Here is a 24,151-nt window from a genome sequence, read left to right on the forward strand (position 1 = left end):
GCTTCCACCTCCCCGCTGCCTCTGCTGTTCAGCTGTCTCCTAGAGGTGTCTAGGTCACCCTTAGTTATCTTAGATTATCCTACGCGCCACTAGTGTGGTGGCGTCGTTTTGTTTTTGCTTGTGTTTGCCTGTGGGTGAAAATAAATCCTTTGTTCTCTTACCGTCTCGCTTCCGGGTTGGTTTCTGCACCTGTGTCCATCTCTGTTCCCTCGTGCCGCTGGGCCGTGACACGCTTTAAGTAACACCTAAGATTTTCAATAATATTCAGCTCTGGGGACTGAGATGGCCATTCCAGAACGTTGTACTTGATCCTCTGCATGAATGTCTTAGTAGATTTTGAGCAGTGTTTTGGGTGGTTGTCTTGTTGAAATATCCAGCCCCGGTGCAACTTCAACTTTGTCTCTGATTCTTGAACATTGTTCTCAAGAATCTGCTGATACTGACTGGAATCCATGTGTCCCTCAACTTTAACAAGATTCCCAGTACCTGCACTTGTCACACAAACCCCACAACATGATGGAACCGCCACCATATTTTACTGTGGCTAGCTCTTGGAATGCTGTGTTCTGTTTCCGCCATGCATACCGCCTCTTGTTATGTCCAAATAACTCAATTTTAGTTTCATCAGTCCACAGCACCTTATTCCAAAATGAAGCTGGCTTGTCCAAATGTGCTTAATCATACCTCAAGCAACTCTGCTTGTGGCATGTGCGTGGAAAAGGCTTCTTCTGCATTACTCTCCCATACAGCATCTCCTTGTGAAAAGTGCGCTGAATAGTTGAATGATGCACAGTGACGCCATCTGCAGCAAGATGATGTTGCAGGTCTTCGGAGCTGGTCTGTGGGTTGACTATGACTGTTCTCACCATCCTTCGCCTCTGCTTATCTAAGATTTTTCTTGACCTGTCACTTCCGGCCTTAACTAGAACTGTGCCTGTGTTCTTCCATTTCCTCACTATGTTCCTCAAAGTGGAAACTGACAGCTGAAATCTCTGAGATAGCTTTTTGTATCCTTCCCCTAAACCATGATGTTGAATAATATTTGTTTTCAGGTCATTTAAGAGTTGTTTTGAGGCTCCCATGTAGCCACTCTTGAGAGAAGATGCAAAGAGGGGAAAAACTTGCAATTAGCCACCTTAAATACCCTTTCTTATGTAGGTCAAGGGTCAATGAGCTTACCAAACAAATTTTATGTTCCAATAATTAGTGCTAAAGGTATTCAAATCAATAAAATGACAAGGGTGCCTAAATTTATGCACCTGCCCAATTTAGTTTAAGTAACTATTGCACACTTTCTGTAAATCCTATAAACTTCATTTCACTTCTCAAATATCATTGTGTTCCTCTGCTATATGATACATTTAAATGAAATTGCAGATCCAACCAACTGAAGATTTATGAAGGAAAATCATGAAAATTATCAAGGGCACCCAAACTTTTGCATACCACTGTAAATGTGTGTTGGTTGCATTCTAGGATAATATTGGAGTATTTAAACTCAATACATATTCATTAATACAGTTAAATGTATGACATTTAAGCTTATTTTTCCAGAAATGGAACAGTTTAAGTGAAAATATCTTCACTCAAAATTCTCTTCTTAAAACCATCTAGTTTCAGCTGCAGCAGCTCATCCTTGCCTTTTGATCATGGGGGCGTTAAAATATCCAAACTGACTGTTGTATTATTGGACTGCACAGCTGAGGTCTTTTGTGTTTTCTGACAGATGAAATTCCTCACTAGGTGTGGACTCTGTGTTGCCATGTTTTTATACTCTGACACAAGAAAGAATGGTCTGATAGTAGAAATGTAGCTGGTTTCCTGGTGACATCTATGCAGTAATAGCAGCCTCGGTCCCACTCCCTGTGAAGCGCTCCCAAGATCTTAAACTCCACATCTGAATTTGGGTTCTAATTTCCATTTGTTAGCCTCAAACGAGTTTGTAATCAGCATTGAAATACCTAATGATAATCTTATGGATCTGACAGAGTGATAAATGCAAAGCGGTACTCACTGATCCATTTTAAAGAACATTGTTATTTTGAAATTGTCTACAAATTGTCAAGGACTGAGTTAAGGTTGTGTAAGGTGTCTAGTATTTGCATCTTATACTCTGTGTTGTCAACAGTGGGTAGAACCACATGGTGCTTTTCTCAAGAGTTGTGGCTTCGTGGCATGACTTGCAGGCTGAAAACTTCCTCACTATTCACAAAATCAACCAATTGCGTTCAGTCTCAGTGTTTTTCTACAGCTTCACTCTCACAGATCTTCTCAGAAGTTAAGACATCAGGATGCTGTTACAAACGAGCCGCAATGCAGATATTGAAGCACGCATAAAGAAGATGTAGTTTCTGTGTAATTTGCTTTTAAAAAATCTTTTTTAATTTTAATGCGGTAGTACTATATATATATATTTTTTTATCATTCTGTTATCTGAGAGCGATAATGGCATGGCAAACAAGCAGACTGGATGAGAAAAAAATCTGCTGTTCGATCTGTTTGGATCTCCTGAAGGATCCGGTCACTGTTCCCTGTGGACACAGCTACTGTATGAAGTGTATTAAAAGCTACTGGGATGAAGAGGATCAGAAGAACATCCAGAGTTGCCCTCAGTGCAGACAGACCTTCATACCGAGGCCTGCTTTGAAGAAAAACACTGTCTTGGCAGAGTTAGTGGAGGAGCTGCAGAAGACTGAACTCCAAGCTTCACCTGCCGATCATGGCTATGCTGGACCTAAAGATGTGGCCTGTGATGTCTGCACTGGGAGGAAACTGAAAGCCATCAAGTCCTGTCTGCAGTGTCTGGTCTCTTACTGTGAGCAGCACCTCCAGCCTCACTATGAATCTACTGCCTTTGAGAAACACAAGCTGGTGGACACATCAAAGAGGCTTAAGAAAATCATCTGTTCTCAACACAGTGAGGTGATGAAGATATTTTGCCGCACTGATCAGCAGTGTATCTGTTATTTGTGCTCCATGGATGAACATAAAGGCCATGACACAGTTTCAGCTACAGCAGAAAGGAATAAAAAGCGGAGAGAACTTGGGGTGAGTCGAAAGAAAATCCAAGAGAGAATCCAGGACAAAGAAAAAGACATAAAGGTGCTTCAGGAGGAGGTGGAAGCCATCACTCAGTCTGCTGATAAAGCAGTGAGGGACAGTGAGAAGATCTTTAATGATGTAAAACAGCAGATCAGATCTCGTCAGAAAGCTGAAGTGTGTCGTGCAAGAGAGCTTCAGGACAGAATAGAGAATGAGATCACTGTGCTGAAGAGGAAAGATGCTGAGCTGGGGCAGCTCTTTCATACACAGGATCACACCCACTTTCTCCAGACGTACACCTCACTGTCACATGTGCATGAATCTGTTGGATCACTCAACATTAAAACATGTACTTTGCAGTACTTTGAGGATGTGATGACAGCTGTGTCAGAGTTCAAACGTAAACTACAGGAAATCCGTTTTGGCACCGCAGTCTCACAGTTAGAGGGGGAAGTGGATGCAGTAATGTCTCGACCTGAACCCAAAACCAGAGCTGAGTTCCTCGGACTATCTCAAGAACTAACGCTGGATTTTAACACAGCAAACACAAGTCTCTTATTTGAAGGGGACAAAAAAGTCAAATGTATGAGTAAAAAATTTTTATATAGTCATCACTCAGACAGATTCATCAACAGACATCAAGTCCTGAGCAGAGAGAGTCTGACTGGATGTTGTTACTGGGAGGTGGTGTGGAGTGGAGGAGCACTTTCAGTGGCAGTTTCATACAAGAATATCAGCAGAACAGGAGATGAAAGTCTGTTTGGGAACAATGACAGTTCTTGGGCACTGGAGTGTTTCAAAAATGGTTATGAACTGAGACATAACAAAATCAGAACTGTCATTTCAGGCCCTCAGTCACCCAGAATAGGAGTATACGTGGATCACAGAGCGGGTATGCTGTCGTTTTACAGTGTCTCAAAGACCATGTGTCTCCTGCACAGAGTCCAGACCACATTCACTCAGCCGCTCTACGCTGGATTTTGGCTTTATGTTGGATCGTGTGTTGAGCTGTGTGAGCTCAAATAGTCTAGAAAAAGAGGTCTCTCCTAAAGAGGTCAGGCAAAATATATAGCATAGATTATAAGTGCAGTGATGTAGCATGGGTCTGTGTTACTTGCTATAAAAATTAACAAAAACAAATAAAAGTAATTAAAAATCTTTAACTGGAGGTGAGCAGACAGTGTGTCACAGCTTCCCCATTTAAGCAAAAACAAAAATTGCCTAAAATTGATTACCTCAGTAAGTGTGTGTGATATAGATGACTTCAGATGTTGAGGATGAACTCAACTGCACAAGTCACCTGGACTGTTAAGGACAGCATAAGTGCAGGCCAGTGGGAGAGTGGGGACAATTGGATCGTCCTGGGTCATTTGAAGCAGCGTTTTGAGCTTTCTTGTATTTTAGTGTAATTTTGTATTATGGTTTATGTAACTGTCCCTGAGACAGTTAAAATAAAGTTGGTTATTTCATGTTTCTGTGATAGATTCATGCTTAATTTAGTTCATTTATTTATAACATAAGATGATAAAAGTGTAACATTAATTAAAAAACATGTCTAAAATATGTGATTACAAAATATGGGTTTGTTAAATATGTAAAGTGCTGTAAGTTTGTATGAGCTAAAGTTTGTAATTGTCACATGACCAGAGTTTGGTTGAGAGCACAACCATGGCATTGTGGAGCTAGCATGGATACATGGCTACAGATGCATCTACAGCCTCAGCGTTAATGTTATTCTGCATGTGGTCCAAGAGGCGCACACGGTATGGTTTCATGTATATTGTTTGTATAATGTTGCATACGTGTTCTACACTGGTAATGAGAGGACATTTTTGTGATATCCATTATTGTGCATTTTTCTGTTCTGCTTGCACAAGACTGTTTATGGACACTGATATGAGAGACTGATAAGCTCAAAACATTTATGTTGTAAACTTTGTGTTTCTTCAGTTTTCACGGTGTCTGAAGACAAGAGTGAGAGAGAGAGAGAGAGAGAGAGAGAAATAAATTTCCGAAGACATCAGTATGATGCGTGGCCATTCTTTGTTGGACCCCTGTAGTTACAGTTTATGTTTAGGTTCATTAGTTGGTCAGGAATTTATTCTGCATTTTGAATTGTCTAGTTTCCCCCGTTTTCCCCCCTGTGTCTTTGTCCTGCGTCCCTCTCTAGGGTGGCTGTAGCTCAGGAGGTAGAACGGGTCACCTACTGATCGGAAGGTTAGTGGTTCCATCCATGGCTCCTCTAGTCTGCATATCAAGTATCCTTGGGCAAGATACTAACCCCAAGTTGCTCTCCAATGCATTCATTGGAGTATGAAAGTAGTTAGGAAGCACTAAGTATAGAAAGAAAGAATGTGGCATGATGTATAGAGCGCTCTGAGTACTCGGGAGAGTAGAAAAGCACTATATAAGAAACAGTCCATTTACTCTCTTTGGGTTTGTGTGGGTGCGTCTTGATTTCCTTTTCTGTTCCCATGTTCCCCCTCCTTGGGTTCATTCCAGTCCTCTCCTGTCTGTCATGTTTATCCATGTTTCTGCAACTCCCCTGTCTCTTGTCCCCTCTCACTCCTTCTCTCTCGTGTCCCCTCTCGCTCCCTCTCCCTACCTGTTCCTTTGTTGCTCTCCTTGTGTTTCATCTCGTCTCCCCGTTTGCATCCCTGTTTATCCCTGGTGTGGTGTCATGGTCTTAGGTCTGCGTCTCTGTGCTTCCTGTTTTATTTTGACAGTCAAGTGTCCTGTGTTCAGTGTGTTCAGTTTTGCTTCCTCCTGTTATGTCATTATGTTTATTCACCCCAGCTGTGCTACCCGTGTGTTTCCTCTTCCCTCTTCATCCCTCTGTGTATTTATGAGGTCCCCGTGTTTGTTGTCCGTTCGTCTGTTAACCTTTCCTGCATCTCCATGTTTCATGTACTCAGTTTTTCCAGTTCAGGTTTTATGTTAGTTTCTCCCCTGGTTATTTCCTTTGTTTGGCTTGTGTTTTTGTTCTTAGCCACAATAAAGGCTCATTTTTCATTAAAGTTCAGTTCTGCCTCGTTCGTCTGCATTAGGGTCCTCACACCACAACCTCCACGCGATCTTGACAATAATGATGCTCCAGGAAGAAATAAGGCAACTGTGCATGATATGAGTTCACCCTTACAGAGTATTTTGCAGGGAAGAATGTTTAAAAAAGACAAACTGAAGCACTCATAGCAAGCAAAACTTGCTACTGACCACACAGTAAGTACCAATGCCAAGTCAATGGCTCTAGGGTTAGGATGATAGTTGGGACTTGGTTTACGCTCAGCCTATTTTGCAACAACGAGTTGAAAAATTAAAATTCCTATTTTAGATGTCTCTAAAAGAAAACCCAGTACTCTCCTAACCGTGGACCGGTCTTGTAGTCTCAGATTTTGGATGATGCCCCATCTGTTTCCTGTTGTCCATGAGTCCTCAGTGTCTATAAATTTTTCTGAGTACTTAGCTGCTTTGATTCTTGATACTTACTTTTGGATCTTTGGCTCTTTCATACAGAGGCTTGCTTATTAACCCTTTAGAGCCGGTCGGAGCGGGCACGCTCTGTTTTGCGTAACTATTTTTAAATCCCGGTACCTCTGCAACCATGTAAGCTAGCGCAATAATTTTTTTTGCATATGAAACCGGAGGAGTTGTACTTACATCTTATGCCATCAGCTTGTCCTAGGTCACAGTTTCCTTCCACATAAAGCTTTGCAAAAACTGCATAAAAAGCACTTGCAGCAACAAAAACATAATATTCCAGAAACACGCTTTGCCGATCCGATCAGCTGTTCATAACACTTCCTACGTTGGAATAGACGTCAGCGCGAACTTTTGCATGTCCGCCATTACCTGCCCGAAACCGGAAGTGACGTCATTTTCGCGGAAATGTAGTTTTTTGTTTGTTTTTTTTACCATCAGGGCCTTATGAGCCTATACTGGTGTTTTTAAAAGTTATGTTTGACTTTATGACTTTCTGTGTCGTTTCTGGGATGCTTAGGACTCATATTGCACTGCTGGAAATAATTTATTTTGATGCAGATGCTGCTTTTTTGCAAATTTGCATTATAATATTTATTTTTGTTTTTCCTGCAGTATATAAAAATTGGTGTATTTCAAAAATAAAACTATGAAGACACTCAAAATAAATTTCCTGTGGTGGGAAACTATTTTGTGCAACTTTTTTTGTATTTACAGTTTTGAGAGATAAGCCTCTTAAATTTCTCTAACTAGAAATATATGTTAAAAAAGCAAAAACGATTTTCAATTATTTTGTAGTTTATTGCACTTTTTTGCAATTTATGTAATTACTATGCACTTAATGCAGACATATTATTAAAATCTGGGCTATAATGGTTGTATTGATGTATAGCAACTTGAAATGCTCCCAAAAATGGCTCCACAGCATGTAAAAATATAATATAAGCTCTGGCGGGCTTGGTTCTATGGTAGGTCTTAAAGGGTTAATTTTTGGTTTGCTTGCATGTGCAATTAGTTTCTGTAAAAAAAAAAAAAAAAAAAAGAAGAAGCCTATTCCAGTTTGGCATGGCCTGATAAATTTCACAAAAATTAAAAAGTTAATGACAAAGGTAATGTAAAAAGCTCCCATAAAAGCATAATACTTCTTACATAAAAGATCAAAATACAGTGGAACCCCGGCTTACGAATACCCCATTTAATGAAAAATTCAAGTTATGAAGGCACTTAACGGCAATATTTCTGCCTGTGGTACGGCAAAATGCCCACATAACGAAATCCGCTGGCTGCGCCCAGAATGCCTTCCAAATCATGTGATAACCCCTTGGGTTTCGTACTTGCGTTTCGCTGTTCCACATGAAAGACTGTCAAGAGATGTATTCTAAAGACACTTCTTCAGCTGAGAGTCAGAGAGTAGAAACACACACACACGCTGCAGTTTTTACTTGCAAGGGCAGTCACAGAGCACTCACACGAGAGTGGGGCCCTGTGATGTGCGCTCTAATTTTGCTCTTGTCTTTATTTATAGACAAGGGTAATCAAATCAAATCAAATCACTTTTATTGCCACATCACATGTGCAGGTACGTTGGTACAGCACATGTGAGTGAAATTCTTGTGTGCGAGCTTCACAAGCAACAGAGTTGTGCAAAATACAATAATGTAAACAAGCAAAATACAAGCTACATCTGAAACTAATAAATATATGTACAATATATAATAGTATATGCATTTCTGGATGTGTATACTAAATATTTTTCTACGTGTGTGTGTGTGTGTGTGTGTACACATATTTTACAAATTAAATAGAGTAAACAATAAATAAAATAAATAAAATAAAATATACAGAGTGAGACATGTGCAAAACAGTGGCATTACTGTACAGTATGGAGTGCATAATGTTAAAGTTCCAGTAGTGAAGCTGAGGTGTCTATGACGTGTTCAGCAGTCTGATGGCCTGGTGGAAGAAGCTGTCTCTCAGTCTGCTGGTACGGGACCGGATGCTGCAGAACCTCCGTCCTGATGGAAGCAGTCTGAACAGTTTATGGCTGGGGTGACTGGAGTCCTTGATGATCCTCCCCGCTTTCCTCAGGCAGCGCTTCCTGTAGATGTCTTGGAGGGAGGGAAGCTCACCTGCAATTATCCGTTCAGAGCACCGCACTACTCTCTGGAGAGCTTTGCAGTTGTAGGCGGTGCTGTTGCCATACCAGGTGGTGATGCATCCAGTGAGGATGCTCTCAATGGCACAGTGATAGAAGGTCCTGAGGATGCGGGGGCTCATGCCGAATCTTTTCAGTCTCCTGAGAAAGAAGAGGCGCTGCTGCGCCTTCTTTCACTGTTTTACAACGTACTTTAGTGAATACGTCTGTTCATAGACAGAGGGGTGTGTGTGTGTGTGTGTGTGTGTGTGTGTGTGTGTGTGTGTGTGTGTGTGTGTGTGTGTGTGTGTGTGTGTGTGTGTGTGTGTGTGTGTGTGTGTGTGTGTGTGTGTGTGTGAGAGAGAGAGAGAGATTCTGAAGGAAGCGGCCCATTCACACTGAAATGATCTGAAGCTAACTGTGTGCATTTAGCCACAGTTAGCTTCAGAGAGACAGAGAGGTGATCTGATATCTGGAGATTTTTATCCTCGAAATGTGTGTGATGTATGTTAAATGTTAAGTTTTGAACCTCCAAGCTTTTAAAATCCTACTGATATTTAAAAAATAATTACTTTGTCTTAGAAGAGTGTAATTAACATAAAGTAATTTAAATAATGTTCTTACTATTTTAGAGAATTAAACTAGTTCACATAACTGTCTTTGAGAGGTGAAACGACGCAGCATGGAATTCGCATGGACCCTGTGGACACAGCTACTGTATGAATTGTATGAAAGGAGAAAGGACTGAAACGGCAAAAAGAGGTCAACTCAAGTCGTGAAAAAACTCAGGAGAGAATCAAGAACAGAGAAGGAGATGTGATGGTGCTTCTGCAGGAGGTGGAGGCCATTAATCAGTCTGCTGATAAAGCTGTGAGGGACACTGGGAGGACACTTCAACAACTATTCCTTCTCATCAAGAAAAGCATTTCTGATATCCAGCAACAGATCAGATCCCAACAGAAAACTCAGATAGATGAATACTTTACATCTATCTCAAGCCCTCCATCTTACAGAATTGGAGTGTAACTGGATCACAGAGCAGGTATTCTGTCCTTCTACAGCATCTCTAAAACCATGACTCTCCTCCATTCACTCAGCCGCTCTATGCCGGATTCAGGGCTAATCACTTCTTAGGTGAAGGCTCTTCTGCTGTGTTCTGTGACCTTGGGAAATCAGAAGCTGCTATGGAATGAACTGGAATTCTTCTGCTTTCAGTTTTTAATTACTCACCATTGTTGCTTCTCTAGCGGTTTGCATGGGCTGACTTGTGATGATGCTATTTCTGTTTTCTGTCGATGCCATTTTCTTTATAATCCTTATACTTTCTTCTTAATCTTACCTTACTGGGGCAATAACCTAGTTTTACTTGAGTTTTATTTCACTATTCTAAATCTGGTTGGTTTATTCTAATGAATTGGTTCTAACATCATTATTATCATCACAGTCAGATATTGATTTTGCTTACTTTTACATTTTCCTTGTGCAGTTTTCAGTTAATCTGTTTAACAAATAGATGCAATGCTGCTTTCACTGCATGGCCCTATGTGGATCTAAGTGTAAAACTAGGTGTCGCAGATAGTTGTTTATTTCATTTATTTTCATTTTTAACAATGCAAATGATTTCAAAAATATTACAATGATATAATGTTCATCAAATCATATGTTCACTAAATAAATGTATATTTCAATATATTTAACCATATTTTAAACATATTTAGTACATGAAAAGTCTGTTGTTCTTCCAGTGTTGTAAATAATTGAAAATTCTGAAAAACAAGCTTGCTGTAATTGCTGTAGCTCAATTATAACTAGCTTGTCTATACCATGTCAATAATTGGTAAAGTCACTTTTCTAATAACAAATGCATTACCAAAATAACTGTTTTTCAAACATATCTCTTGGGGACAGTGAAAGTGAAGGCGATGGGGCACTTTCTGTGGCCTAGCTGGAGGCCAGCAACAAAGCATGAGACTGACAGTGCTGACAACAAGGAAGGAGACCCTCTATAGAGTGGCATCGTATCAGAATCAGAATCACAGAATCTGGGGACATCTCAGGCCCTCCAAGGTTTGGAGGCCTATCTCCCCCTACCACCACTTCCCCTGCCAGTGGCGGACCCCCTCAGACATCGGTGCGTTGGTGGTTCTTTGTGTCCGGGGATGGGCGTCCAGGTACACACCGGCTCACTCCTTGGCGGCCGCTTATCGGGGCCTGGAGCCTGGGGCTCGCTCGGGCCACTTCGGAGGTGGGGTGCCCCCGGCCTCTCGGCCTGGGGCTCGGTCACTCAGGTGCAGCTGGCTGCCGGCGGAGCTCACGGGCGCGTCACTGCAACTCCCCCTGGCTTCTGCTCCGCGGCTGCTGAGTGAGCCCTCATCTGGGACTCTCCTCAGCTCTTTCCGGGACAGTGGCGCAGCTGCCCCTCTGTTGGTCTTCCTTGGTCTCTTGTGTTCTGGGGGCCTCTGGATGTCTGGAGTTTTGATCTCCTCCACACCTGCTTCACGCCCTGGAGGACGGGGCTGTGGCCCCCCCACACCCTCTAGCAGATTATTACATGAAGGAACCTTTTAAAAAACAAAAAACAAGCGCGTCCATGCTCACAGGTGTACACACGGGTGATCACACCCACAAACTACACCCTTTTTGGCTCCTACCTGAAAGCACACTGTGTTCTGTTGATCTTATGTGCTGCACAATAATGTTTAACATTTAGTATTTACTGTCATATTCCCATATATCATTGTGATGTTGTTTATTCTATTACTCTTGTTCTCTTCTGCTTGCTTTCTTTTTTCTTTCTCAGCAGGTGATCCAGGTGATTGATATATGCATTTTTTTTTCTCTGCCCGTTCTGTTGGTTTTTGTCTTTTGCCCTTCTCCCCCGTCCCTCTTCTCAGCTGTTTCTCTTTCCCTCTTTCTTTCTCCCCTTCTTTCCCCCAGTCAAGTCTGTCCCGTATTCAGCAAGTGAAAATAAAATAAACAATAAAAGGTGAATCAAATGGACCATTACGGCAAGGCTGGGATGGTCAGTTTGGTAAAGTAAATCCGTTGGGCATCTTTCTTTGCCTTTAGACAACAATTCTGATGGCAAAAGAGCCAAACGGGACAGGCAAAAAAAAAAAAAAAAAAAAAAAGAATCAGAATCACAATACTTTATTAACCGTTATGAAAGTATGTGGTTACAGTTCAATTCTATTTTAAATTTTAAAGCACCAAATCACAACAACAGTCGCCTCAAGGTGCTCTATATAGTAAGGTAGACCCTATAATAATACATATGTTGCTCCAAGACAATAAGAACAGTAACAGACTGTACTAAATTAAATACAAACGATTACAAGTTACAAAATATAAGGAACAGCTCTAATATATACAGTCTATGCAACTGTGGCGTCTTTGGCAAAGGAACAAAGCATGACGTCTTGCAGTGCACTGGGACCCTCTGCAGACTCAGGCTCATCATGAACAGTTTGCGCTGCGGTCCCATTCCTCCCCAAAAGTAACAGTTCTGTTGCAACAAGAACAAAAACTCTCCATCCACATATTTGAGAGAAAGCAATTAAAATAAACTAACACTCTACCCACACCACCTATTCACACAATCAAACTCTCACAAGGAATCTTTAAGGCTGCAGACCCTGAGTTGGCAATTGGGGGTTTAATAAATTTGTCCATATTTCTAGCTGCTCCATCCAGAGTGGGATGGATGCCGTCTCTCCTAACAAGACCAGGATTTCCCACAGTATAATTCACACTCCCATTAGTGAATAAATATTTCTGCCATTTTACACCATCAAACTTAGATAGCTAGGGATGAAAAACATTTTGTTCTTTAAAGAACCATTTGTAATAGCTGAAGAGCCATCCAAAAAATAAAACGTTTTTTTGACGTATGATGTTTCTTTAAAGAACCATAAAGACATCTGAAGAACCATTTAAGAAGCATAATTTTTCTGAGAGTACTTGCCATGTGTCGTAGCTCTCTTGTCCAACTAGAGCCTAGTTTGACTCCACAGCCGTCATGTTCGCAAAACTTAGGAAACCGATTCATACTACAACCAAAAGCTTAGAGTTCCTCGGTGAAACTCAGGAGAACAACATCCTCACACAGGATCAGGATCTATTTTATCTATACTTTGGACAAAGTTCTCCTTTTTGGATCTGCAAAGGCTCTGATGTGCTTTTCGATCACAAATCAGTTTCTCCTCCTCACCGTCATCTACTGGTTGTTCATGTTATAATTGCCACTCTCCTCTGCAATTATAAATAGTATCATTTGTCTACAAATTTGTTACTATAAGTACATTGCTGCATAACATTGTAGCCTTATTAACATTAAAGAAAACAAAAAAGAAATATTAATCAACTTAAAGCAAAGAATAACTTTACGAATATTGCTTTTTAGTCTGTAACAGAAAAGATTTAAAGTGCATGTAGTCACAGTGAAGCCAAGCTACATACACTGGTTATATTTCCTTGTCTTAGCTTTCGGGAGACTTTGGTTTGTCTCATTATCTCTGTCTCTCTCCGCCTTTCTTTTTGTTAACTGTTAAATATTTTTCCATTTATCTTGAGGGTTTGTTTACTGCTAGAGGTGGGCGGATCGATCCAAATAGTATCAATACCAACTCTGCTATTGGTATTTGATTGATACTAGCACAATTGAATCGATCCTTCAGGTTCAGTATGCAGCCCACTGAACTGTGTTAATTATTTCTTTGTAAAAAAATAAACCTCAAACTTGCACTTTGAAAAATGTTTGAACCTTTATGTGTGCTTTAGAGACCAGAAAAATGTACATTCCAGGTCTCCAAAAACCCAGTTTCAAAACACATGAAAAGGTGAAGGGTGTGTTTTGTTGTGTTAACTAATTGTTGTGGAAAGTAACAATCACAGTGATATAGTTGTGTTGTGGTGGACCACTGGAAGGCTCCACTCACACCCAGTTCCCAGGAAGTGTTGTTGCTGTGTTTTGGAGGCAAAGTGTTCAGTTCTGTGGTGATGAGTAATAAACGAGCAGTGTTTATCGAGAGCTCTCAGGTCGTCTGTGTTTACCTCCACAGTGTTTAAATTGTGTTCAAAATTCGCAAATTGTGAATTCATCTCATAAGTCATGGCACACTACTTTCCTCCAATTAGCTGCCCGAATAACTTCTGCAATACTGGCCCTGCATTTACTTTGTATTAGATTGATACCAACATTTGTACTGTGAATGAGGGAAATTGTGAATGTTGAATTTTCTTGTTGAAATGTCCAGGCACGTATATACATGTTAAATGACAAGATATACATGTTCAAATAGCATCAACTAACAAAAAAACTTCAGTTTTTAATTTCTATATGATAATTCAACAATAGGAGCAAGTAGTCTGATGTCCTGTGATTATTATGAAGATATAATTTAAAATACAATAACACGTTATGTTTTTGTACAAAGTATCAGTATCGGATCAGTATCGGCGACACCACCCTGAATTTTGCTTGGTATTGGATCAGAAAGGAAATCAGTGGTATGGCACATCACTATTTACTGCACTTTCATTTCTCCTGCTCTGTGCTGTGCGTGCACATGCTTGGTGCAAAAATAAACCCTGCCACCTACTGTAGTGGATGTGCAATTACAGTTTATTCTAGTATGGCGATAAAAGCATCTTCCCATACCCCCTGACATCGGCCCCACTATTTGAGAAAGACTGCTCTAGAGAAAGACCGGGCAGCACGGTGGCACGGTGGTTAGCACTGTTGCCGCACAGCAAGAAGGTCCTGAGTTCAATTCCACCATCAGGCCGGGGTCTTTCTGTGTGGAGTTTGCATGTTCTCCCCGTGTTTGCGTGGGTTCTCTCTGGGTACTCCGGCTTCCTCCCACCGTCCAAAGACATGCAGCTTGTGGGGATAGGTTAATTGGATAATCCAAATTGCCACTAGGTGTGAATGTGCGAGTGAATGTGAGTGTGAATGGTTGTCTGTCCCTATATGTTAGCCCTGCGACAGACTGGCGACCTGTCCAGGGTGTATCCCGCCTTTCGCCCTATGACAGCTGGGATAGGCTCCAGCGGCCCCCGCGACCCTGAAAAGGATAAGCGGAAGCGAATGAATGGATGGATGGATGGATGCTCTAGAGTCTTTAGCTGACAGTACAGAGAGGCGTGAGGTGGTTATTGTGATTAGGAGCTATATAAATAATCTTAAACTGAATTCAAATAAACAGTCCAAAAACAAAACAAAATAAAAAGTTGCAGTAAAATATTTTCAATAATTTATCTTTTACTCAGTTGTCTTAATGAGTTTGGTAGTGATAGTGTTAATTTGTCAAAAACAAGTTTAATAAATAAATTAATCAAATTATGATGTGCCTTTAGAGTTCTATTCCATGGAATAAAGTCCTCTATGTTTTACACTGTATTAGTTCGAGTTTAATATGTGCATACATCTACAGTGTTTTTATTCTTCTAAGAACATAATTACTCAGATGGATAAATACATTCTACTACAAATTTTATAATTTTTTAATCATTTATTGTGTTGTGCTTTGCAAAGACAATAAGAATCATTTCAGTTTTTCATGTGAAGCAGTAATTGAGAAACTAAGCAGCTTTAATGTGAAGGAAAAGAAATGCTAATATTGCCGTGGTAACCAGAATGTTACTACTGTTCTATGCTCTAATGACATCATGCTCCTTCATGATGTCATTTGAGTTTAACACACATGATGTCACTCAGATGGCTTTGATGTCTGGAATCCTTTCATCTTTCTTTATTCTTAAATATAGGTTTGGACTCATTTCACAGCACTTGGTTCCTCCATAAAACAGGTATTTTATGCTTTACTGCTACGTTTCGTAAAAAGCGGCACAACGTTTGTATTACAAATTTTCTTTCTCTTCTACTGAACTGACTATAAGCAGACATGCCCCTCCTGCTTTTGTCTGCGATTTCGTGGGCTGCTAGACGTGCTGCAAATGTCATCAGATCAAGTCTTGGATTTGATCATCCTGATTCATCCACTGCCCACCAAACAAAAGGTGTGCCATGTGACGTAGCTCCACCAGACTACTGTCCAACTAATGGTCAGTTTGACCCCACACTCTTCAGCTACACAAAACTTAGGTCACTGACTCATTCTACAACCAAAGGGTTGGAGTTAGTCAGTGAAAATCAGGGAAACAAAACAGAAAATACTCACACAGAATCAGAAAAATCTATTTTATCTGGAGTTTGCACAAAACTCTCATATTTCTCTTCCCTACCAAGAGCTGCTGCTCTGTCTGTGGGTCGTGCAATAATTTACATCACCAGGACAACAATCAATAATTCATGCAGGGCAGTTGTGGCGATGTTTAACATGCTCCTGGCAACAATTAGACGCTCTTTTTCTTGGTTTTGGGAAAGAATTGCAGCTCTGATTTCCAGAATCAGAATGGCTGCAAAACAACTGGTGGCAACAAAAGTTGCTTTTACCTCTCGTGGAAGCAAGATAGTAATTCCACTTTTTATGGTAATCACATTCACACCAATTGCAATTTTCCATGCAATACTTAAGACTTTAGTAAAACTTATACTTACTAACTTAAAAAATGAACAGGCGAAAAATGAAAAATGTGAAATTTTAATTTCCATGGCCTGTAACAAAAGGGCAAACAATGAAAGTGTTGGATGCTGGATTTTCAAAGACAAGAATCTGATTTTTAGATGCATTAAGCCTAAATATCACCAAGCGAAAAGCTTAAATTCGCTTGATTGGTACCATATCGAAGGAAGACTTGTGGAAGTGGCTTGTGTCAAAGATCGAAAGAAGCGCCAGGGAGTCTCTTACAAGTTTTTGTAAGAGACTCCCTGGAGAAATCCAGCAAACCAAACTTGCTGTAAACCCCCCAAATTGGCTCAATCTTAATTAGGCTGTAATGATGTTATTTAGGCTCTTATCATACAAACAACAGTTAAAAATGGTTTATCTTACAGGTAAACTAACCCAACCAGTCGCGACAGATGGCTGCCCCTCACTGAGTTTGGTTCTGTCAGAGGTTTCTTCCTGTTAAAAGGGAGTTTTTCCTCTCCGCCATTGCCTAGTGCTTGCTCATAGGGGATCATTAGATAGTGGGATGCTCTCTAATACTTTAGGGTCTTTACCTGACAGTATAGGTGACTGTTGTTGTGATGTTGAGCTATAGAAATCATTTTAAATTCAAATAAACATTATTTTAAAAAAAGAAAAGAAAAAAGATTTGCATATTTTTTAAGCGATATCAGTGTCACAATAAAACTCAGTTGTTCATATAGAGTGTTGCTGTTTTGCACTCCAATAGCAAGCCGGAACCATGAGTGCCACAGATACCACAGATAAGCTTATACAGTATGTATGTCAGAGGACAAGATACTTTGATGTTTCCCACTCCTTTGGGTATCATCAGTGGTGATATATAGCTTTTTTAATCACAGCAGTGCTATCTGCCGAGTCAAACTGAAGCACCCGATTCTTCAATAGAGTAGAGAGAAACATAAAATGGCAGTCTGTAGAGAAACACTGTGACCAAAAATACAGCTCATCAAGAAATAGGTAATTGAGACAGTGGAGTGTTGGAGTGGCCAGTCACATCTGGAAAAAGTTCCTTTTTGCAGTCCACCCTGCCTCTTTCAAAGAATTGACTATGTGCACGTTAGCATATGCTACTTCCGGTGCGGAAACTCCTGTGGGGAGCTTTGTTTCCGGTGTCCTATTCGCACCCTGTTTACGCTCCAAAACAAGTTAAGCAAATGAATGAATCAAGCGGCGATTTGCATTTCTCTAGATGTCTTGGGCATTTACCCAATATGTCTGTAAATGATGTTCATCGACTTGTCAATATTTTTTCCCCGCACCTCAGGGCAAAAGAGAAAATGGATTCAAATGTTATATTTCTCAGCTGTCCCTCGTTTATCGCGGGTGTTATATTCTAGAAATAACCAGCGATAGGTGAAATCAAGTAGCCAATTTTATTTTTTGACGAAGCAAAACATTTGGTGGACATCGTGGACATACAGTACTGCACTTCAGAGTCACACTGCTAGCGATCAATGCAGCGATTCTGTACTGTACAGGAGAGACGTCACGGAGGAGATCGTCTGCAGCGATCAGGACGCAGGACACAATGAGACGTAAAAAAAAAAAAATAAGCATGCAAACTTGCACTAAAAAAATCCGTGAAACAGCGAGGTGAAAGGTGAACCGCGTTATAGCGAAGGACCGCTGTAATTTTGAAGGTAAGTCACAACATACCCTTCGTACATACTAATGTATAGAAACCCTTACCAGCAATCATTCATTTTTTGTGTGGCTTTTGTTCACGGTTTGTTAACATGCTGTGTAGGTGTGTACTTGACTAGCTGATCTCGACATAATGGGGGAAACATCTGGTTTGACTATTCTTCACCTGTAGTTTGAATGCTGAACATTTGCCTGTTTAAATCATAAGACCAGTCACTATACAGAGATGTGCTTCTGAATGTGGACGATGTGTCTTCTGCTGCAGTAATGCAGTTCTGCTTGTGTTGAGTGATGTAAACAACTGATCGATCTAAACTCTTTAGATGTCAAAATTGATCATTAGATTGTTTTTATTTTATTTTAGAAAAAAGTCGCTAAGGGGTCTGAAAACTCGCTAAATATAGCGACAAAGTCGCTAAGTTGGCAACACTGCTCCCCTCCCTCTCCTGTTGCTACTTTAATCATGAAACTGATCAATGATCAGCTGATCGGCTTTTCCCTCTTGTTTATTTATCGTCTGCTTTGCGCCAGAAAGAGGAAACCACCGGATGTCACGTTAAACAACAGCAGCACGTTTGATCAGCTGTTGTTAGAATTTATTTAATATTAATTTCTAGTATCAGCTGATGTTTGCTGGAGCCACAGCTGTAAAGCTGCTGGTCATGATATGGTTTGGTTATCTGGTGAGAGGGAAACATGAAGATGAAACCAGGAGATGTCCTTACTGAATCATCAGAGCTGAACAGGTGATGGAGAAACAGGTTTACCTTTTAGGTGACATGAATGAGTTGAAGGGAAGTTATGAACTGTTTCTGAGAGACAAATAACACCAGGATCCTTTTCTATGTAGCTGACAGCTGGTAACTGTGCAGGGGCGGGTCTAGCAAAGTTTTGCCAGGGGGCCAGGTGGGGTGGGGGCATTAACAGGGAAAGGGGGGCACAAAGAAATACTTTCTTATTCTCATTTAAAATGTCTAGCTTTTAATAAATAATTATCTGAGTCTTACAACAAACGATTGATAGATTGATACATATATACCATCAAGACAGTGTACATCACTGTCACAACAGTGTTTGTTTTCATTCAAAGGCTTTATGATTTTTGCTATAATGGTGGGCCGGTCTCTAGTCAAAATGCCCGGGCTGATTTTTTGTCCCAGTCCAGCCCTGTATGCAGCTCATCTGCAGTCTGGTGTTGCCTACATCTTCCTATTTGGAAGGCAGAATTTCTGAGTTCTGAGTACATTTAAAAGCACCACGACTGCAGTTTTTGTGTTGGATGTAAAAGGCGCACATGACTCTGTGATGTAGGCTAGAATCATGGCGGTGGTCAACGACGGTCCAGGCGTGGGATTTCTCTCGTGGAAATATGCACATTATTTTTTCCCTTGGTAGGTGGCGCAGTGCACTTGTGGCAAGTAAGCAAGCTAGAAGACTGGCACTCTTGCTGGGTATCCAGTTAGCAACACATTAACAAGAGAAGTCTGAGTAAAACCAAAGTTACTTTCCCTAGTAACTAGTTACTTTGAAAGTAACGAGTAACTTGAAGTAACTGAGTTACTTTTGATGGAAGTAACTAGTAATGTAACTAAGTTACTAATTTAAAGTAACTTACCCAACACTGGGTCTGTTGTGGTCTAATGATCGTAGCGTATGTCTGTACGTATTTTTGCATGTTCTTTCTCTCTTCCTGCACAAGTGGACCAATGTTGATCAACTTTTGCATAAACATTGACTGGGGCTCTGTGATTGCTAACATCTGTACTGCCGACACAAATATTTGTTTACCAACCCTATAGGTTTGTATATGTTACAGTTAAGTTGAGCAACTAATAGAATGTCATTGCATAGAATGGAACGTGAGATTAGAATAGTGTGACACAACATAATGTATCATAGCATCATGCTGTATGCTGGATTTGGTGTGTGGTAGTAACAGGTAAATGAACTTTTTTTTTTAAAATTATTTAAATATATATGAGTGCTTGTGTATAAATACACAAACAATACACATATGCTTTCAATTGTGTAATTTAAGTGATCTAGGTAGCTCTGTTTTGGAAGTTCAGTTAACTCTAGAAATGTGTTTTAGAGTTTGTACGTGCTTTGTCTCTAGGAGCCACAGCATATATTTATATATAAACATATATAAATAAACCACTTTTTTTTTTACATTAGTAATTCCTTTTGTGCATAATTTTATATTATTGTTAATAATAAATTAATTAAAGCAACAAAACAACCTGAAGAGTTGGTTTGGAGTCAAAAGATCCGGATCTTTTTAGTGAGTCGAGCCGAAAGAGCCGGTTCTCTAAAAAGAGCCGGAAATCCCATCACTAGTGCTGTGCTCAGTCGCCTAGTGCCTGAGCTCGGATCATACGAAAATTAGGGGGGATTTACGACTGTGCGCTATGTGCTTCGAATATTGTGTGTAGTTTTTGTTTTATACAGTTGTCAGTCAGGCATCTAACTATGAAACAAATTGCACTCCAAAAGACCGCTGAGTCTTTGATGTTATTTATTTTCTGCTGTGTTTTACTTGCATCTATTTGAAAGACTGAGTGTAAACACAAAAAATATTTTATTTTATGTGCTGGAATGTGCAGAAAATAGGTTTAAATATTAAACAAATTTCTTCAAGTCAGAGAATGTTGCATATAATTTAATGTTTGCTTGATGCATAAAGTTAAAAGATTAAAACTAATAAAACAAGTTTTAAAAAGAGACTTTTCCATTTGATTACATTCTGTATGATGGATTATGCAGAAAAAGTAGAATTGGGCTGAAAGATCTATCGCTTTATCACCTATTCAGGTTGTAAATCGTGTTTTTAAAAAGTAACTAAGTAACTAAGTAATTAATTACTTTTGAAAATAAGTAATCAGTAAAGTAACAGGATTACTTTTTTGGGGCAGTAATCAGTAATTAGTTACTGATTACTTTTTTCAAGTAACTTGACCAACACTGGTGACCAACACTTACACATGTGCTTAACAATCATTAATAATCTTCGACTGCTTTTTCATTGCACAAAGATCCTTCACTCAACATAAGGTTAAATGTTTAGTGCTTCTGTTTCACAGTAGAATATTTAGATTATTTCAACATGAAGGAAATAAAGACATAAAAAGAGCTTTGTTCATCAGCTGACTATGAACTAACAATCTTACAACATCTTATTTTCAATTTCACATTTTTTAAAACTCTGATGTAATGCATAATCTCAGTCTTTCAGGTTTTTTCTTTACATCAGGCTTTTCATGCTGACAGTTTCTGTTTAATTGTTTTTACATCTTTCAGTTTCAGCTCTTTTTACTGTTTCTTTGTGTTCTCCACTAAGGTTAGAGCAGCACAATAAATAAATCACACAGACACAGAGATTACTATTTGTGTTTGCGTGCCTCCAACGGCCAGCCAGGTTGTAGATTATATTTATTCCCAAACAGGAATGACCTTTAGACGTGTATGGATGTAAGCATCATCATCTCATTAAATTATCCTTTTGAATATTTATTGAGTGTAAACCCTCCAAAGAGCATTCTTTCACCACCAAAATTTAATCACCTCATCTCGATATAATATTAAAAATATACTAAAATATTATACTTTGTGAAAATAAAGGAAAATAGGTAGTTATTTACAAATGCATTATTTAACCCGTCCTGCAGCACAAGGCTGTACGATGTTTTCATTTTTTTGAAGAAACTCAGATACGTTATATGTTTCTAAAATATTATTTTGTTTTAACTTAATGATAAAAACATTACAGTTGACAGCTCAATGTTTATTTCATTTCATTTATTTCACTTTTATTTTAAAGAGACTCATTTCAGGCATCTTTAGCCATTTTTGCAGGATCTTCTCCAGGTCCTCCAGGACATCTCCTTCACATCATAGCCATCTTGTGTGGGTTTTTTTTTCAAAATGTCATCTTTACTGTTGGGATCATTTCTTCCCACTGCAGCATAAGTAGGAAAGTAATTCTGGTCAGGTCCAGCCGTGAACGTTGGGCAGCAGTAAGCAGTCCAAAAGTACTCAGGAACAGTCACCCTGTTATTGATATTGGGTTCATCTTTCTCATAAGGCATGACTCCAGTGATAACATACATTTTTGGCATGCAGACATTAAACCTTTCTAACATCTTCTCGTCCTGTAGACTCCAGGGGCCGTTATTGAACTTTTCCATTTGAGGAACAATATTTGTCAGGGTGAAGGTAGCCTCTTTGTCTTCTTCTGTCTGTTGGTGACCACTGGGGGCGAGGTGGCCTCTGGTATAACCAGAGTGTTTATAGTCTTCATTGACTGCCTGGCTGTTCTTCACATTTTGGTCAGGATGTTTTTGGTACTCCATTCCTGTGTTGACTTTGTCTGATACCAGCTGAATGACAACAAAGACAGACTTTTTATTTCTTTAGAAGCTACAAAGAGTATTTATCATTCTTCATACTGTGTGTGCAAATTGTGTTTCAGTGTGAGTTTGTGGGAATGTGTAACACTGAGAGCGTACTGTCATACTGCAGTCATGTCATTTTAAAATGTGAGAGAGCAAATAAAATCCTACAGACTTTTTTAACCATCGTTTTATTAAAGATCATCTAATTTTGTGTATGTTTTCTTCTTTATCCTGTCCTGTTATTTATCCAGTTGTTGTTGTGTTATTTAAGTTATTACATTATATGTGGTATAGTATGACAATATCTAAGGCAGGAGGAAAATAGCTGCTTTAAATGTGTTGCATATTCTTACAGGTGATGGAGAACAATGTGGCAGTAAAATGCAGAGAATACACACTTCAACAAACAGTTAAAATCCAAACAGAGTGACTCTTTCACACTGTAACTATTGTTCTTCATCCTCTCTAAGAAAACCATTTTTAAAATACACCGTATCAGACAATGTTCTTAAAAGAGAGCAGTTCAAATACATGACTGTCTTTGAACATCACACAGTGATATTTTACACAGCTTACCCGTGGTTCAATCATCCAGTTTGTATTTTTGGGCCTAGGTCCATCTCCAGGACTGAGTATATACGCAGAATGGTACAATGGTATACGACGGTTTCTGTCATACAGGGTGGCAAAGTGGTATTGGTTTTCATAGTGCTGACATAATGCCTGGTAGTCTCCACTGATGCCCTGTGGTATCGTTTCTGCGTAGAAAAATTCAATGCATGGTTTAAAGTCAGTAGTGATCTCTCCATAGAAGACAACACTTTTTAAGTTAAACAGTGATAAAAATAAATAAATAAATGAATCAATTATCCACATCCTTCCTTTGAGACAGCTCTCACAGCAAAGTAGAAGGTAGACTGAACCTTTCTTCTGAAAGTGAGGGTTGGAGTTAAATACTGTCAGCCTCTGGGTGGTGGCAGTGATGGTGGCTGGTACTAATGCAGATAGATACCAAACACACAGTCTATTGTTTAACAAAGGACAGTGTAAGCATTGTAACATAATGTTTTACTTACAACCTTAAAAAAATATGCAAACCATGTTAACTGTATGCCCAGAGAGCCAAAGTGAGTGAATGAGTGTGTATGGGGCCCCATACTCAGCTAAAAACAAACGGAGACAGAGCCTTCTGTTCAGTGGCCTCCAGACTCTGGAACTTTTCTCTCTTCCTTTCGATTTGAGACTCTGTGATCTCTTTAAAAAAATGAGTTAAAAACAAATGTTTTAAATCTGCTTTCTATTAATTTTGCTTGGTTTTTATCCATTGTTAGGTCTTGTGAAGCACTTTGTGAATATATCTTGAAAGTTGCTATATAAATAAAATTTTACTTACTTACTTAGTTAATATATACAGTCTACTATACAGTTTAAAGTGTCATATCAAGTAAAAAGCAACTAAAGAAGAAACTAATGGAAAAGACAACAATTTCTTAACCCTGGGATGTATTTTTATTTTTCTATAGTTAATTTTTCAATTTTTCAAGTTTTAATGAACGCCTTCTGTTTCTATACATAAGTTATTCAGTTCATTATTTTATAAAAAAATATTTTACAATAAATGGTTACTTGTTTACTGCTATAGTTTAGGACACTGACATAGTCTCTGGTATAGTGCGTACACTGTTCACTGTTATAGTCTGCTCACAGCGCTACGCTTCCACTGCTGTAGATATACTCATAGGACTCTGTAGATCTGTTACCACACACCAGCACATCTGTATATATTTAGCAAATCTGTATATTTGTTCATAGTACATCTGTATATCTGCCCATCTGTATAGCAATATAGAACATCTGTATGCTAT

General features: G+C 39.4%; 1 protein-coding gene and 1 pseudogene across 2 annotated transcripts; one reads left to right on the top strand and one right to left on the bottom strand.

Annotated features, from left to right (window-relative positions):
• The first annotated feature begins 2,295 nt into the window (after positions 1-2,295).
• LOC113026062 (E3 ubiquitin/ISG15 ligase TRIM25-like) lies at positions 2,296-6,064 on the top strand. Its single transcript, XM_026174481.2, has one exon. It carries the CDS (start codon positions 2,446-2,448, stop codon positions 4,066-4,068), a length of 1,623 nt encoding a protein of 540 aa, XP_026030266.2. The 5' UTR covers positions 2,296-2,445; the 3' UTR covers positions 4,069-6,064.
• Positions 6,065-21,675: 15,611 nt separating this feature from the next.
• LOC113024915 (endonuclease domain-containing 1 protein-like) lies at positions 21,676-23,489 on the bottom strand (annotated as a pseudogene). The gene is made up of 2 exons (XR_013910198.1): positions 22,863-23,489; positions 21,676-22,271 (listed from the first exon to the last, which is right to left on the bottom strand). The product of XR_013910198.1 is annotated as an endonuclease domain-containing 1 protein-like (transcript).
• Positions 23,490-24,151: the final 662 nt, after the last annotated feature.

This window comes from Astatotilapia calliptera, chromosome 7 (genome assembly GCF_964374335.1).
Source record: "Astatotilapia calliptera chromosome 7, fAstCal68.1, whole genome shotgun sequence".
NCBI classification, from domain to species: domain Eukaryota; kingdom Metazoa; phylum Chordata; class Actinopteri; order Cichliformes; family Cichlidae; genus Astatotilapia; species Astatotilapia calliptera.

Bases quoted from the DNA above. Each gene is read 5' to 3' on its own strand.
- LOC113026062 (XM_026174481.2), top strand. From the start codon at position 2,446: ATGGCATGGCAAACAAGCAGACTGGATGAGAAAAAAATCTGCTGTTCG.